Raw genomic sequence first — 16,081 nt, forward strand, 5'->3', positions numbered from 1 at the left:
AGATATCAAAGCTCATGTCACATCCAACATGATCGTTGTATATGTGTCTTAAATTCAGATCGTCTTGTTTAAACATGATTATCATATTTGCATTATCACGCAACAAATGCTTTGGGATACGGGTGTATGTTTGACATAAGTAAAATGAGTCAACATTCTTATGTCGTCCCATACTAAAGTAGTTTTTAATATTGTTTTGTTTATCACACGCTACATCGTCAAAAATCATGATTGAGTTTGGTTTTATTTCATCTGGTTGTATAACATCATCATTGTTGGTGAATGTAAACAATCCCATCCCTTTTACAGAGGAAATCAGTTTCTTTAGGTACTCATATGACGGTTGATATAGCGATTTTGAATAAATGTAAACATTTTCAAATTTTAATCCATTTGGGCTTTCAATCAAACTAAGCATAACATTCGTCTTTCCACAGTTTGATGGACCCACTATTAATGCTCGTATAGTATTGGGTAACAAAGTACTATGTCGAGGGGTTTTCTTTTGTATAAAGTCCCCATTTCGTACTGTAATTTTAGCTTGTTGCTCAACTAATCTCATGTTTACAACTAATGACTAGTATAAGAACACATGACTATTTATAATATATATATAATCGATTTACATATATATTTTGTTTAGAACCTGTAAAAAAAAGTATAAAATGATTGTTTACAACGCAAATCGATTTATTAGAAAGAAAGCCGTTAAAGGAGGAGGACTTGTAAATAAGTTGATAAACTCTCTTCCAGTCGAACTTCATCTACCAGGCTATCAATTTTGTGGACCAGGTACAAAGCTAAGAAAACGTATACAAAGAGGAGATCAAGGTGTTAATCCACTGGATGCTGCTTGTAGAAAACACGATATTGCTTATTCGCAGAATAAAGATATTGAACAACGTCATATTGCTGATCGTGAACTAACTGAACGAGCTTGGGAACGAGTAAAATCAAAGGATAGTAGCATTGGAGAAAAAATAAACGCATATCTTGTAACTAATATAATGAAGGCAAAGACAAAGCTTGGAATGGGGATGGGTAATAAGAAACCCAAACAATTGATAGGACAACAAATTTTTAAAAATGCTATAAAGAATGCAACAGATTCCCTTAAAAGCGTTAAACCAACTGATATTAATGCTGCCATCAAAATAGCAAGGAAAGAAATACAAAAGACATTCCGAGGAAAAAAGTCAAAGGTGGTTATACCAAGAGTAATAAGGGTACCCAAAAGGGGAGGATTTCTTCCTCTCATACCTATTCTAACTGGGTTGGGAGCGTTGGGTGCATTAGCTTCGGGCAGTTCAGCGATAACCAATGCAGTTTTGAATGCTAAAAAAGCCAAAGAAGAGTTGCAAGAGCAGACCAGACACAACAAAACCATAGAAGCTATAGCTATGGGTAAAGGTCTCTATCTCAAACCATACAAAAAAGGCTATGGAATTTATGTTGATGAAAATGAAACGCCAAAAAACTAATAAAACAGCTACCCAATGGTCCACTTGCCGATACACATATAAATACCTTTGGAAAGAAATACATACCTCACTTTAGAGGTGTTTATATGCGAGATAAACTACCTAAAAAGCCTTATCGAATCGAATGTGGTGTCGTAAATTTGGATATTGACAGTGGGCCTGGCACACATTGGGTGGCATATTATAAGAATAATAATATCATCGACTATTACGATAGTTTTGGCAATCTTCAACCTCCAGCTGAAATTTTACGTTACTTGGGATCAGCTACAACATATAATTATAAACGAGATCAACGTTTCAATACATACAACTGTGGTCATCTTTGCTTAAAATTTTTGTTGCAAATGAGCAAGATGTTATAAATAAAATACACCAACAACAAAATTACTCACTACAGTCTAATACAACTTATCCAAGATGTCGTACCTAATCCAAAGATCGGATGTCGCATTTGCCGACTTTCAATATTGTCATGGAAATGATAAAACCATTTTCATGAAGGAGCTATCATTTATGTGTGGAACTTCTGTTATTCCGAATCATTTTTTGTTTCGACCACCTTATAGTGCAAAGGAGCTTGATGGAGAAGCACTCCGAACAATCAACTACACCAAAGCACATGTGAATGGATTAGACTGGACCGATGGAGAAATCTGCTACAATGATATCGAGGATGTTCTCTCACCATTAAACAACTATCAATACGTTTTTGTAAATGGGAAAGAAAAGAAATGCTTTTTGGAAAACTATCTTCAAACTAATATTGTTAATTTAGAAAGTAATATGAATCTTAGAACTCGTCAAGATTATTTCACCAACTGTCCAATACATATAGATTCTAAGTATAAATGTGCTGTTAATAATGTATTTAAGATATTTGTTTTCATTGAACAGAAATGGTATTATATTCGTGATATAATACAAGATGGATTGTAAAAACCAAAACATAAAATAAAGATTATAAATAAAACAACAAAGATCTGAGTGTTTTAATTTTTCTCAAATTTTATTCATAGAAGTGCAAGCAATGAATGTGAACAATAATACTAATATTGTTTAAAACTCTCTGGTGCCGCAAACATCTAGACCAATTTCAGGGAGGATATCATCTAAAATATCTTGATTGATGGGAATATTGTTTGTATAAAGTCTTCTCATTAGCGGGCAGCTGTATGACATTCGTAAATGCTCTGCAACAGGACAGTCAGCTTCTTCCCATTGATGGATAACTAATTCACAAAAATAACATCTGGTCAAATCTCCTATACCAATATAATAAAATCCAACTGCAGCCATCGTCTTTGTATCTGGATACGGTAATGGCCAACCATTGAAGGTTTTTAAACGCTCGTCTTCCCTATTAAGCGCAGACATCTTTCTAACTAAAGCACTATTTTCATACTGAAACCTCTATCCCCCCAAATTTAAATAAGAAGCCACAGAAACTTTAAATTTTATAAAAATTCTTTATTTTTGTTTAATACGGTGGATAATAAAATGTAGGAATTTCCAATTGTTTTAACTCTAATTTATATACATCTGCTCCGCTGGAATCTTTCAGGGTAGATTTTGTGATAGCATATCCTCCACCAGCTAATTGTTTCACATGTTCATCTCCTAGTGAAAGAAATCTTGTTGGCAAGTAAAGAATAGAGTCATTTATCCTCAATACAATTCTCTCCCCATATTTTGTTTTGCTCTTGAATGCTCCGGTGATGATGTAATCCTTGTTGTCCTCCATATCCTTCAAAGGAATTATTGATTTGATGTTGAAGGAATTGAAGAAAGTAATTAAATCTCCGCTCGCCATGTCTTCACTTGTACTTTAACTTTTATACTGTGAATCTTATTTAAGATTTTTTGCTTTTTATACGAAAACTGTAGTATGCTAAAACATGAATTTCACAATATTGTGAAATTAATTGGGTATACATATGTTAAGTTATGAACATGATTGAACATGCTCACAGAGAGACTGGCGGACGGACGGAAAAAATCCACTTTGATTACGATCATGTTTCGGCATGCTTACGGACAGACATACATTGAAATGTATTTTGTTTACATTAGCGATCAAATGTGGTTCTCTCTCAACTTCTCGGTCTGGCTCCCTCCCACACATATACAGGGTAAATGTGGTTCTCTCCTCAAATCTCGGTCTCGCTCTCTGTAGCACATATACAGGAGGTAAAATATGCAACATTGTTTCATATTTTGCTTCACACATACAAGAGGTAAAATATGCAACATTGTTTCATATTTTGCTTCACACATACAGGAGGTAAAATTTGCAACTTTGTTTCATATTTTGCTTCACACATACAAGAGGTAAAATTTGCAACTTTGTTTCATATTTTGCTTCACACATACAGGAGGTAAAATATGCAACATTGTTTCATATTTTGCCTCGCTTATATTTAAACGCTTACATATGTATGTATGTATTCTTGATTATATTATCGAAAAAATGTGGGTCTCTCTCAAATTCTCGGGCTCTCTCCCCCTCATCCGTTCATATAGGTGGCTTAGCCTATCATATTTCTTGTAATTTTTTGTTGTTTTGACCCACTGTGCAGTTAAATTTAACCCTCGCTCTCCAAATACTCTCTCTCTCACACACACACACACACTTTATCTCTCCTTCTCTCTCTCTCTCTCACACACACACACACACACTCTCTCTCACACACACACACACAGACAGGAGGTAAAAAGGTATCAAATTACTGATCTGGAATCGGCATTACCCCTCTACTGACACTGTCAGTGCATTGTACTAATTTGAACGTCTATATCTCAAAAATGGTAAAACATACGAATGCCAATCTTGTAGAGAATTTTTACAGCTATAATATTTTTTCTAATCCCATTTCGATAGGACTTGCATTTTCCAAGCAAAATCGTGAAAACCTAAAAAAACCCTAAACATGTGAACCTTGACCACGATTTATTTAAAAAGCGCTCCGGCGATTTTTTTGTTTTTTGATTTTTCTTATATATGAACATTATAGTTTCAGAATACGCAAAAACTTCGCAGGTGTAAGCGCCTTCCATTTGAAGTTGGTTCAAGAGCACCGTGAGGATGTTTGGTATTGAAAGTGGGCTATATCGGTCCCGTTTTGATATAGCTTTAATTTTGATATAGCCTTCAGATTTTTGGTATTTGACATTTTTTATTTAATCTTCTTTGAGGCTCAAAACTTTCCCCCAGAAATTTATCAATATACGCCAACGTTTTGGTATGGCTTACATAGAACAGTATCGCCCGATTTTCGGTATGTTTAGGGTTTTGATCTGATTATTATTATCTGGTATTTGATCTTCATTGGGGCTGCAAAACTTTTGCCCATAGATCAGTACCTCCCGATTTTCGGTATTATAAAGGTTTTAGTCTCGTTATACCATTGAAATGGCTTAATTTTGGTATTTACACTTCGTTTGGGCTACAAAACTTTCCCCAGAATTTTCTCGTTGCAGATCTACTTTTTATATAGCCTCAATAGAACTGTACCTACCGATTTTGGGAAGTTTTAAGGTTTTAGGCACATTATCCAACCGAAATAGTATTAAGTATTCGTTTGGGGGTTAAAACATTCCCACAGAGAATGATCGTTACAGGTCCACGCTTTCATATCGCGATATCCGTGGGAGCTAAAAACATCCATTTAAATCACATTAAAAAAAAATTAACGAAATATAATCCCCTCTGAATCAAATAGTTATGTGTGAACGAACACTAACATGGGTCATGGTCTGTCTTATCAATGCAAATGTACATAAATCTAATAACGCCCCAAATAAACCAAATTAACATGTTCACGCCAAAACAATGATAAAAATACAACACATAAGTAAGTTAACAACTACAATAAAAAAATAACTGACTGCAATGGAATATAGGCGGTTGATTAAAAGCGCAATTCTGCAAAGATGATCACCTTGACAATGTTTATTGCCAAAATAATTAAATTAAACTGCAATAAAAATTGTATACAAATATTAGCAGTGCATGTGGCTGTCTACATAGAAACACACACACACAGTACAAAAGGAATGGCACCTTAAGCAAACCTTGCTGGCCGGATCATAAATAAGTCAAATAAACTAAACGAATAACATGCAAAAGATGCAAAAGACGACGAAAAATAAAAGGCTTGGTTGGTTGTTAAGTGGAGGAGATTATGGCGATTATGGTTAGTTAGTTGGTTGTTGTTGTGGTGGTGGTTTATATCGATATTAAGAGGGTTTACGATACACAGCAATACAATCGATGGCTATAATAATTAAGCTAATTGATAATTACGTTAGCTTTGCTTGGTTTTGTGTGCAATTTTGTGGTATGTCTTTGACTGGGTGAGTGCAGATCGTTGGTGTTGTGTATAGAGTTTGAAGTTTGATGATGTTTTTTTATACTTATTTATGTGTTTTCCTTAGTTTCGGTTTTGAATAATACAAAATTTTGTTTTATATATAATTTTGATATTGTTGTATGAAATTAATTTTGAAAAAATACAAAATGAAATAAATGTTTGGAAAAGAGGAAAGAAATTTTTAAAGGATTTTGGTCGAAAAGGAATTTTCTTTGTTCGAACAAATTATGAATTATAAAAACTGGATAAAGTTAGTAATCGTTTTTGTTTGGAAGTTTTTTTTTTAAGCAGACAGGCAGATGAATGTGGTTTTGAGAGGAAGGAAGGAAAGGAATGGCAAAAATGCAAGCAGTACCAAGACACTTTTATAGCATTTCTTATAATTTGTAGTTATCTATAAAACCCAATTCCAAGTGTATATTTTTTAAGAGTACATTTATATATTTCACTTTGTATTTTTCTTTTTTAATTTCACCAACAAAATTTTGCCACATGTTGGCCGATAATTACACAAAATTATATATAAAACCTTTTTGTATATTCAAACACATTTTGTTGTTATTTTTTTGTTAACTTTTATTTATAAAAAAAACAAACAATTGTTTATTACAAAAAAATTTTTAAAATACTTAACTTAATTAAAGAAAACTTAAATTATTTAAAAAAATATATATATTTTATATGATTTGGCTGAAGTATATAAATATAAAATTTTAAAAAGGGAGTTGTTTTGAACAAATGTTGAAGATCTAGGGGGAACAAAAACTTCGATTTTTCTTAAAAAATTTTTATAAAATTTTTAAAAAGCTGTTGTTCAAAATTCTTAGTGAAATCAAGATGTAAAATAAATATTTAAATAAAGAAAATGCAAGGAAAACTTGGTGAACAAAAAATCTCTTAAAACTATTATTTAAAAAAAAAAAATGGAAAAATGCTTGCTATCAGACATCATCATCACCACTACACAGAACACATGGGGAGACAAAACCCAAAAACTATCCTAGACATTTTTTGATTTGTTGATTGATTCTCTTTCTTTTAAATGTTTTGTTGAATACGTAAAATATGAACACTTTTCAAGTGGTTAGTTTTTAGCATTTTGTTGATCATTTTAAACATCTAAATTATTTAGTATAGAGTTAGCATGTTTCTTTACCTGAGGACTAATACCCAACATTTTCAATGATGGTGGTACATTCAATGGCTTGGGTATGCCAATGTGGCCAAAATCAACGGTAAACGCTTCACACCATACACCAAAGTGGCCAATATCGAAAATGGTCAAATCATCGGGCAGTGTCAAAACAATCGTCTTGTGATCATAACGACGCAAAGGATTCTCCTTGCCATTTTCATCGGGAATACGTAGACCATTAGGGGTGGGACGATCGCCTTGACCAACCCAGAATTTGGCATCTAAATGGTGGGAGAGAAAATAATAAAAAGGGGAGGGAGAAAATAATTAATTATACAATTTTTCCAAAAATAAACGTGATTTAAAAAAAAATCGAACTACACAATTTTTTGAACTAAACAAAGGCAACAATAAAAGTGGATTTTTTTAACGATTTTTTGAACTAAACAAAGGCAACAATAAACGTGGATTTTTTGAACTAAACAAAGGCAACAATAAACGTGGAATTTTTAAAGATTTTTTGAACTAAACAAAGGCAGCAATAAACGTGGATTTTTTAAAGATTTTTTGAACTAAACAAAGGCAACAATAAACGAAGATTTTTTACAGATTTTTTGAACTAAACAAAGGCAACAATAAACGTGGATTTTTTACAGATTTTTTGAACTAAACAAAGGCAACAATAAACGTGGATTTTTTTAAGATGGTTTGATCTAAACAAAGGCAACAATAAACGTGGATTTTTTTAAGATTTTTTGAACTAAACAAAGGCAACAATAAACGTGGATATTTTAAAGATTTTTTGAACTAAACAAAGGCAACAATAAACGTGGATTTTTTTAAGATTTTTTTAACTAAACAAAGGCAACAATAAACGTGGATTTTTTAAAGATTTTTTGAACTAAACAAAGGCAACAATAAACGTGGATTTTTTAAAGATTTTTTGAACTAAACAAAGGCAACAATAAACGGGGATTTTTTAAAGATTTTTTGAACTAAACAAAGGCAACAATAGACGTGGATTTTTTAAAGATTTTTTGAACTAAACAAAGGCAACAATAAACGTGGATTTTTAAAGATTTTTTGAACTAAACAAAGGCAACAATAAATGTGGATTTTTTTAAAGATTTTTTGAACTAAACAAAGGCAACAATAGACGTGGATTTTTTTAAAGATTTTTTTGAACTAAACAAAGGCAACAATAAGCGTGGATGTTTTAAAGATTTTTTTAACCAAACAAAGGCAACAATAAACGTGGATTTTTTAAAGATTTTTTGAACAAAACAAAGGCAACAATAAACGTGGATTTTTTTAAAGGTTTTTTGAACTAAACAAAGGCATCAATAAACGTGGATTTTTTCAAGATTTTTTTAACTAAACAAAGGCAACAATAAACGTGGTTTTTTTAAGATTTTTTTGAACTAAACAAAGGCAACAATAAACGTGGATTTTTTAATGATTTTTTGAACTAAACAAAGGCAACAATAAACGTGGATTTTTTAATGATATTTTCAACTAAACAAAGGCAACAATAAACGTGGATTTTTTAAAGATTTTTTGAACAAAACAAAGGCAACAATAAACGGGGATTTTTTAAAGATTTTTTGAACTAAACAAAGGCAACAATAAACGTGGTTTTTTAAAGATTTTTTGAACTTAACAAAGGCAACAATAAACCTGGATTTTTTAAAGATTTTTTGAACTAAGCAAAGGCAACAATAAACGTGGATTTTTTAAGGATTTTTTGAACTAAACAAAGGCAACAATAAACGTGGATTTTTTAAAGATTTTTTGAACTAAACAAAGGCAACAATAAACGTGGATTTTTTAAAGATTTTTTGAACTAAGCAAAGGCAACAATAAACGTGGATTTTTTAAGGATTTTTTGAACTAAACAAAGGCAACAATAAACGTGGTTTTTTAAAGATTTTTTAAAGGCAACAATAAACGTGGATTTTTTAAAGATTTTTTAAAGGCAACAATAAACGTGGATTCTTTTAATGATTTTTTGAACTAAACAAAGGCAACAATAAACGTGGATTTTTTTAATGATTTTTTGAACTAAACAAAGGCAACAATAAACGTGGATTTTTTAAAGATTTTTTGAACTAAACAAAGGCAACAATAAACGTGGATTTTTTTTAATGATTTTTTGAACTAAAAAAAGGCAACAATAAACGTGGATTTTTTAAAGATTTTTTGAACTAAACAAAGGCAACAATAAACGTGGATTTTTTTAATGATTTTTTGAACTAAACAAAGGCAACAATAAACGTGGATTTTTTAAAGATTTTTTGAACTAAACAAAGGCAACAATAAACGTGGATTTTTTTAATGATTTTTTGAACTAAACAAAGGCAACAATAAACGTGGATTTTTTAAAGATTTTTTGAACTAAACAAAGGCAACAATAAACGTGGATTTTTGAAAGATTTTTTGAACTAAACAAAGGCAACAATAAACATGGATTCTTTTAATGATTTTTTGAACTAAACAAAGGCAACAATAAACGTGGATTTTTTTAATGATTTTTTGAACTAAACAAAGGCAACAATAAACGTGGATTTTTTAAAGATTTTTTGAACTAAACAAATCCAACAATAAACCTGGATTTTTTAAAGATTTTTTGAACTAAACAAAGGCAACAATAAACCTGGATTTTTTAAAGATTTTTTGAACTAAACAAAGGCAACAATAAACGTGGATTTTTTAAAGATTTTTTGAACTCAACGGAGTCGTGAAAAAGGCACTCCAATTCCTCACAATTTAACAGCATCCGGATGCAGTCCAAACGGAGTCGTGAAAAAGGCACTCCGTTCGTTACATTTTATTAGCAGTTGTTAGAGATCCCTACAAGTTCAAAAATCAGTGTGTACATCTCTACAGACAGCGGTATACATTTTACAAAAAGAGATAAGCGTGTTAAAATTTCCAAAAATTTGCTAATACAAACTACAAAATATTTAATTTGTGAACATTTTTCCGGTAACTCACGAGAAGAAAATTTCCCAATGGAGTGCTGTTGGAGTACATGTCGAAATCTTAACTGGTGATGGCAAGACAAACTCAAACCCAAATATCAGATGAAGCATAAACAATTCAGCTTGGATTAAATAGAGAGTGGAGGAAACACGCATGTTTGCGATTGAATTCAATGGAGAATTTTCATAATTTGTGTTAATGTAATAAAGTTCTTAATATTTTTGTTCTCCACAAATAATTAATGCATTTTATTTGTTCTGGGATATTTTGTAATGGCTTGCACAAAAACACGTGCTTTGGACTGCATCCTATTCTACCCCAAAGGGTTAGTTAAAATGCAATGCCAAAGGGTCAGTTAAAATGCAGTGCCAAAGGGTCAGTTAAAATGCAGTGCCAGAGGTTCAGTTAAAATGCAGTGCAATGGAGTGCCTCTTTCAGTAGTCACGCTCTTGTAAAAATCATGAGTGAAAATGCATAATTTGATGCACTTCCAGATCACTTGTACATATCATTTAACTGCCTCTTTGGGGGCAAACTTTTTGCTGGGAAGGCAACATTAAACGTGAATTTTTTAAAGATTTTTTGAACTAAACAAAGGCAACATTAAACGTGGATTTTTTAAAGATTTTTTGAACTAAACAAAGGCAACAATAAACGTGGTTTTTTAAAGATTTTTTGAACTAAACAAAACCAACAATAAACCTGGATTTTTTAAAGATTTTTTGAACTAAACAAAGGCAACAATAAACGTGGATTTTTTAAAGATTTTTTGAACTAAACAAAACCAACAATAAACCTGGATTTTTTAAAGATTTTTGAACTAAACAAAGGCAACAAGAAACTTGGATTTTTTAAAGATTTTGAAGACAACCCAAAGGCAATAATAAACCTGGATTTTTTTAAAGATTTTTTGAACTAAACAAAGGCAACAGTAAACGTGGATTTTTTAAAGATTTTTTGTGGACGGATTCTCTTTTATGTTTCTCCATCAACTTACCAGGAGCTTCACCATCATAACTGAAATTGGGCACCAACAATGTTTGGGCATCCACAACAACAATAGGATCCGACTTAACACCATGGACACCAGAAAGACCGGTAAGTTTTTGTGGTCGTGGGAAATCTAAATTATTGGGTATGGTAACATCACCAAAGTTCACGGCAAATTCATCACACCAAACGGAGAACCATTTAATGTCTTTCAGAGAAATACCCTCAGGCAAAGTGAGGGTTATGTCCTTGTTGCGGTAACGTTTTGTTAGCGAAGCGGTAGCACCACGTTCATCTCTAAGGCGAGTACCACCAGCAGCACTTGGCTTACCGGTACTACCCACATAAAAATAGGCAGCTAAAAAGAAACAAAGCAAAAACAAAAATTATTAGCTACTCTTTGTTTTGCTATTTCTTTGTTCATTGGACTTACCTGGTGCTTCACCATCATAATTGAATTTTTTCACAAATATTGTTCTGGAATCTACGGCATAGACATCACCGGAAACGCCATGATGTAATCGCTTTAATGCGCCAATTTTTGTGCCATAATATGGAAATGAGGCATGTGTGTATGAGACCACTGTGAATTGGAATTATAAAAAAAACAAGAAGAGATTAACATCAACATCATTTGTTTACAAAATATAGAACGTAAAAATATTCAAGTCTATTGAAATTTAAATAAAAACACACACACATTTGCAAAGCTATCAACCAAAATTTAGCGTCATTAAAATTTAAATGTGTTTCCACAATAGTGTTGGACGGACGCATGGCTAGGAAAACAAAAGACTTAAGACTGAAACTTGTATTTTTTTAATTGTTTCCATAAACTCGTGTGGCGTATTCCAGTTAATATTTCTTATTAATCACCGCAGTAGCAATTGAAATTTGTTGATGATTTTTATTGTTTAATTTTTCTCATCATGTTTTTTTTTTTCAAGAACCTCCCGAAAATAGTAAGAACTTTTATTTTATTTTGTAGAGTGTTTGAGTTTTGTTGAAACGTTTAAAATTTATTGGTTGGTCATAAATCATACATTCTCTAATATTAAAAATATCATCAATCAATAATAAATAGCTCTTGACCTATAAACAAAATAAAGAACTAGGGGGTTTTATAAGAATAAATGTGGTTTGTGAATAAATTATTTTTTGGCGTTAATTAGGTATGCTTATACAAAATTTGCAACAATAAACTTAGATTTTTAAGGGCTTTTTGAACAAACACTAATTTACGAGGAATTTTTAAAGATTTTCTTGGACAACAATAAACGTGGATTTTATAAATATTTTTTTTACAACAAAATTTTTTACAAAAATAAATTTTTTGGACAACATTAAGCGTTAATTTTTAAAGATTTTTGGACAACACTAACCGTGATATTTTAAATATTTGTGGACCACAATGGGAACTTTTTAAAGCTTTTTTGGCCAACAATAAATGGGTAGTTTTTAATGATTTTTGAGACTATAATAAATGGGAATTTTTAAAGATTTTTTTCCAACAAAAAAGTAGACTTTATGGACACCAACAAGTGATTTTTTTTTTTGGTTATTTGGACAACAGTAAAAGTGAATTGATTAAATTAATTAAAGATTTTTAGACAACAATGGACATAAATTTCTTAGGATTTTTTAAGATTTTCTAAACAACAATAAAAGTGGATTTCTTTTAAGTCTTTTTGGAGAACAATAAATTCAGATTTTTTAAAGATTTTGTCGACAACAGTAAACGTAGATTTTTTTTTAAATTTTTTGAACAACAATAAATAATTATTTTTAAAGATTTTTGGCCAAAAATAAATGACTATTTTTTAAAGATTTTTAGGACATCATTAAATGCGATTTTTAAGATTTTTTGGACAACAATAAATGGGATTTTTTAAGATTTTTTTTGGAAAACCCAAAGACAACAATAAACTCAGATTTTTCAAAAGATTTTTGGACAATTTCATCACTTTCCTCTTTGCAGAGAAAAATGTTTACAAAACGGACTGACAGCTTGCAAAATTTACTGATCGCTACCAATATCATGATTTCATCCCGGCGAAGGGAATTATCAATTGGCTTTTCAGTTTTTGAAATGATGATTTTTTTTGAAAACCTGAACTCTTTAAGCATCGAGTATTCTCATGTTAATGAGAATGATGCTCACTTTTCGGCTTTCCCAAAAAAACACCAGAACAAAAGCCAATTGATAATTCCCTTCGCCGGGATGAAATCATTATATTGGTAGAGATCAGTAAATTTTGCAAGCTGTCAGTGCGTTTTGTAAACATTTTTCTCTGCAAAGAGGAAAATGATGAAGTCAAGCCAATGGGCGAATACTCCAGACTTAGACAATCATATGATTGAATCTTCAACTAAAACAGAACAAACAAAAAACAGCGAAGGCATGCGCAAAACGGAATTTTGTAAATAAAATTCCAACAACATACTCACAGGTAACTGTGCTGATGTTATTTCAACTTAACAGAAATCGATGATTTCTTAGTTGAATCGTGCTGTCAGCTTGTAAATATTTTGTTCTGGTGTTTTTTTTTTTTTTTTTTTTGGGAAAGCCGAAAAGTGAGCATCATTCTCATTAACATGAGATTACTCGATGCTTAAAGAGTTCAGGTTTTCACTAAAAAATCATCATTTCAAAAACTGAAAAGCCAATTGATAATTCATCCGCCGGGATGAAATCATGATATAGGTAGCGTTCAGTAAATTTTGCAAGCTGTCAGTGCGTTTTGTAAACATTTTTCTCTGCAAAGAGGAAAGTGATGAAGTTAAGCCAATGGGGGAATACTCCATACTTCGACAATCATTTTTGGACAACAATAAAAATGAATTTTTAAAGATTTTTCAGATAAGAAACAAGGATTTACTTAAAGATTTTATGGACAACCCAAAGGCAATAATAAACGTGGATTTTTTAAAGATTTTTAACAAACCAAAAGACAACAAAAAAGTGGATTTTTTAAAGATTTTATGGACAACCCAAAGACAATAAAAAACGTAGATTTTTTAACAAACCCAAAGACAACAATAAAAGTGGATTTTTAAAGATTTTATGGACAACCCAAAGACAATAATAAACGTGGATTTTTTAAAGTTTTTTTTTGCAAACCCAAAGACATTAATAAAAGTGGATTTTCTAAGATTTTTTTGAGCAACCCAAAAACAACAACAAACGAGGATTTTTTGGATAAACAAAAGACAAAATTAAACGTGGATTTTTATACCCTCAGCCTTTAGGCTAAAGAGGGTATATACACTTTGATACGATGAAAATGTGCCTCATCGAAATAATGGTTTTAGACCCCAAGTATGTTTGGACGAAATGTGTTTCAGACAATTTTGGAGTTGATCTAGCCATGTCCGTCCGTCTGTCTGTCATGCTGGCTGGAGCGCACGATAACTCTCGAACGGATGATCCGATTTGGTTCAAATTTTGACTTTCGTAATATTTTGCCCAAACTTAGTTTAAGTTCGAAGATGGGCTATATCGGTCCACTCCTTCCGGTAGCTCCCCCACAAAACTTCGAAAATGTTCGGAACATTTGTGCGCACGATAACTCTTGAAGGGGGTAACCGATTTGGTTCATACTTTGCCCATCGTGAAATATGTACCAGATTTAGATGAGGTTCCAACATGGACTCGAAGGAGTAGACCATTCGGGTACCTCCCACATGTCGGATAAGTTCAGTTTAGGACCTGCTCTCGAATCGCTTTGATTTTTTTTTAGCATCTTGCATTCACTGCCCCCCATACGACGATACAAGTTTCATCAGGGGCAAGTCCAAACTTCCTGATAAAATAGCCTGAAAGTTTCACAAAAATCCTATGACACCGTGTGAAGTGGTTGGAGCGCAAGATAACTCTCGAACGGATCTGCTGATTGGGTCCAAAATTTGGACTTAGTAATATTTTGTCCAAACATAGTTTAAGTTCGAAGATAAGCCATATCGGTCCACTCCTTCAGGTACCTCCCCCACAAAATTTCAAAAATGTCCGGAAAATTGTTCGTACGGTAACTTTTTTGTTGAAGCAATTTGCATTCGTTGCCTCAATTATAATGGTAAAAGTCTTTTCAGGGGCAACTCCACACTTTTTAAGCAAACAGCCCGAAGGGAGTATAACGCCCCTATGGCACCGTATGTAGCGGCTGGAGATCGACTTCCATAATGGTCAATGTCGATCCATTCCTTTAAGTACTTCCTCCGCAAAACTTCTGCTCTTTAATCTAATCAACGTCCATACGTACGTTTTTTGGGAAACAATTGTTTCAATATACACAGGCTGAGGGTATATATCTGTCGGCCAAGCCGACTGATACTTTTTTTACTTGTTTAAGATTTTTTGGATAACCAAAACCAACAATAAACATGGATTTTTTAAATATAACGATAAGCGTAGATTTTTTAAAGACTTTTGAATAACAACAGACAACGATAACCCTGGATTTTTTAAAGTCTTTTGGGCAACAAAATCAAAGTTTATTTAAAGATTTTTTGGACAACATAAAGGCAACAATGAACAAGGAGTTTTTAGAGATTTTTGAACAACCTAAAGGCAACAACAATTTTAAGGGTGTTTTAAACAAAGACAACACAAAAGTAGATTTTTTTAATGATTTTTTGATAAACAAATTTTGGACAACTCAAAGCCAAATTGGATTTTTTAAAGATTTTTTGGACAACCCAAAGGCAACCATGAATTTTTAATTTAATTTTTTAATTTTGAACGACCCAGAGACAACAAAAAACGTGGATTTTTGGATAAACCAAAGACAACAATTAACGCGGCATCTTTGACGATTTTTTGGGGAACCCAAAGACAGCAATAAAAATGGATTTTTGCACAACAGTAAACGTGGATTTTTTAACAAACCAAAGACAACAAAAAAACTTGAATTTTTTAAGATTTTTTGGACATCCCAAAGACAACAAAAATGGATTTTTTAAAGATTGTTTGAATAACACAAGAAAACAAAAAGGTGTTTTTTAAATCAAAGACAACAATAAAGGAGGATTTTTTTCAAGTTAAACGTGGATATTTTAAAGATTTTTTGAACTACCCAAAGGCAACGTGGATTTTTTAAAGATTGTTTGAACTTCACAAAGGC

At 32.0% G+C, this 16,081-nt stretch overlaps 1 protein-coding gene across 3 annotated transcripts in view; it reads right to left on the reverse strand.

Moving 5' to 3' along the window:
- The window catches only part of Skel (DM13 and DOMON_DOH domain-containing protein skeletor), a 62,665-nt gene that overhangs the window by 26,121 nt on the left and 20,463 nt on the right, over positions 1 to 16,081 (reverse strand). For all 3 annotated transcript variants that reach the window (XR_012409008.1, XM_073960520.1, XM_073960518.1), the window contains exons 3-5: positions 11,395 to 11,544; positions 10,969 to 11,319; positions 7,011 to 7,270 (exon numbers count right to left, since the gene is read on the reverse strand). Coding sequence is in view for 2 of the 3 variants with exons in the window: in XM_073960520.1 (XP_073816621.1) it covers positions 7,011 to 7,270; positions 10,969 to 11,319; positions 11,395 to 11,544 (761 nt within the window). In the remaining variant the exon portion in view is untranslated. The remainder of the gene's footprint in view (positions 1 to 7,010; positions 7,271 to 10,968; positions 11,320 to 11,394; positions 11,545 to 16,081) is intronic.

Source organism: Musca autumnalis, unplaced genomic scaffold, assembly GCF_047663935.1.
Source record: "Musca autumnalis isolate F117 unplaced genomic scaffold, ASM4766393v1 scaffold_1, whole genome shotgun sequence".
NCBI classification, from domain to species: Eukaryota; Metazoa; Arthropoda; class Insecta; order Diptera; family Muscidae; genus Musca; species Musca autumnalis.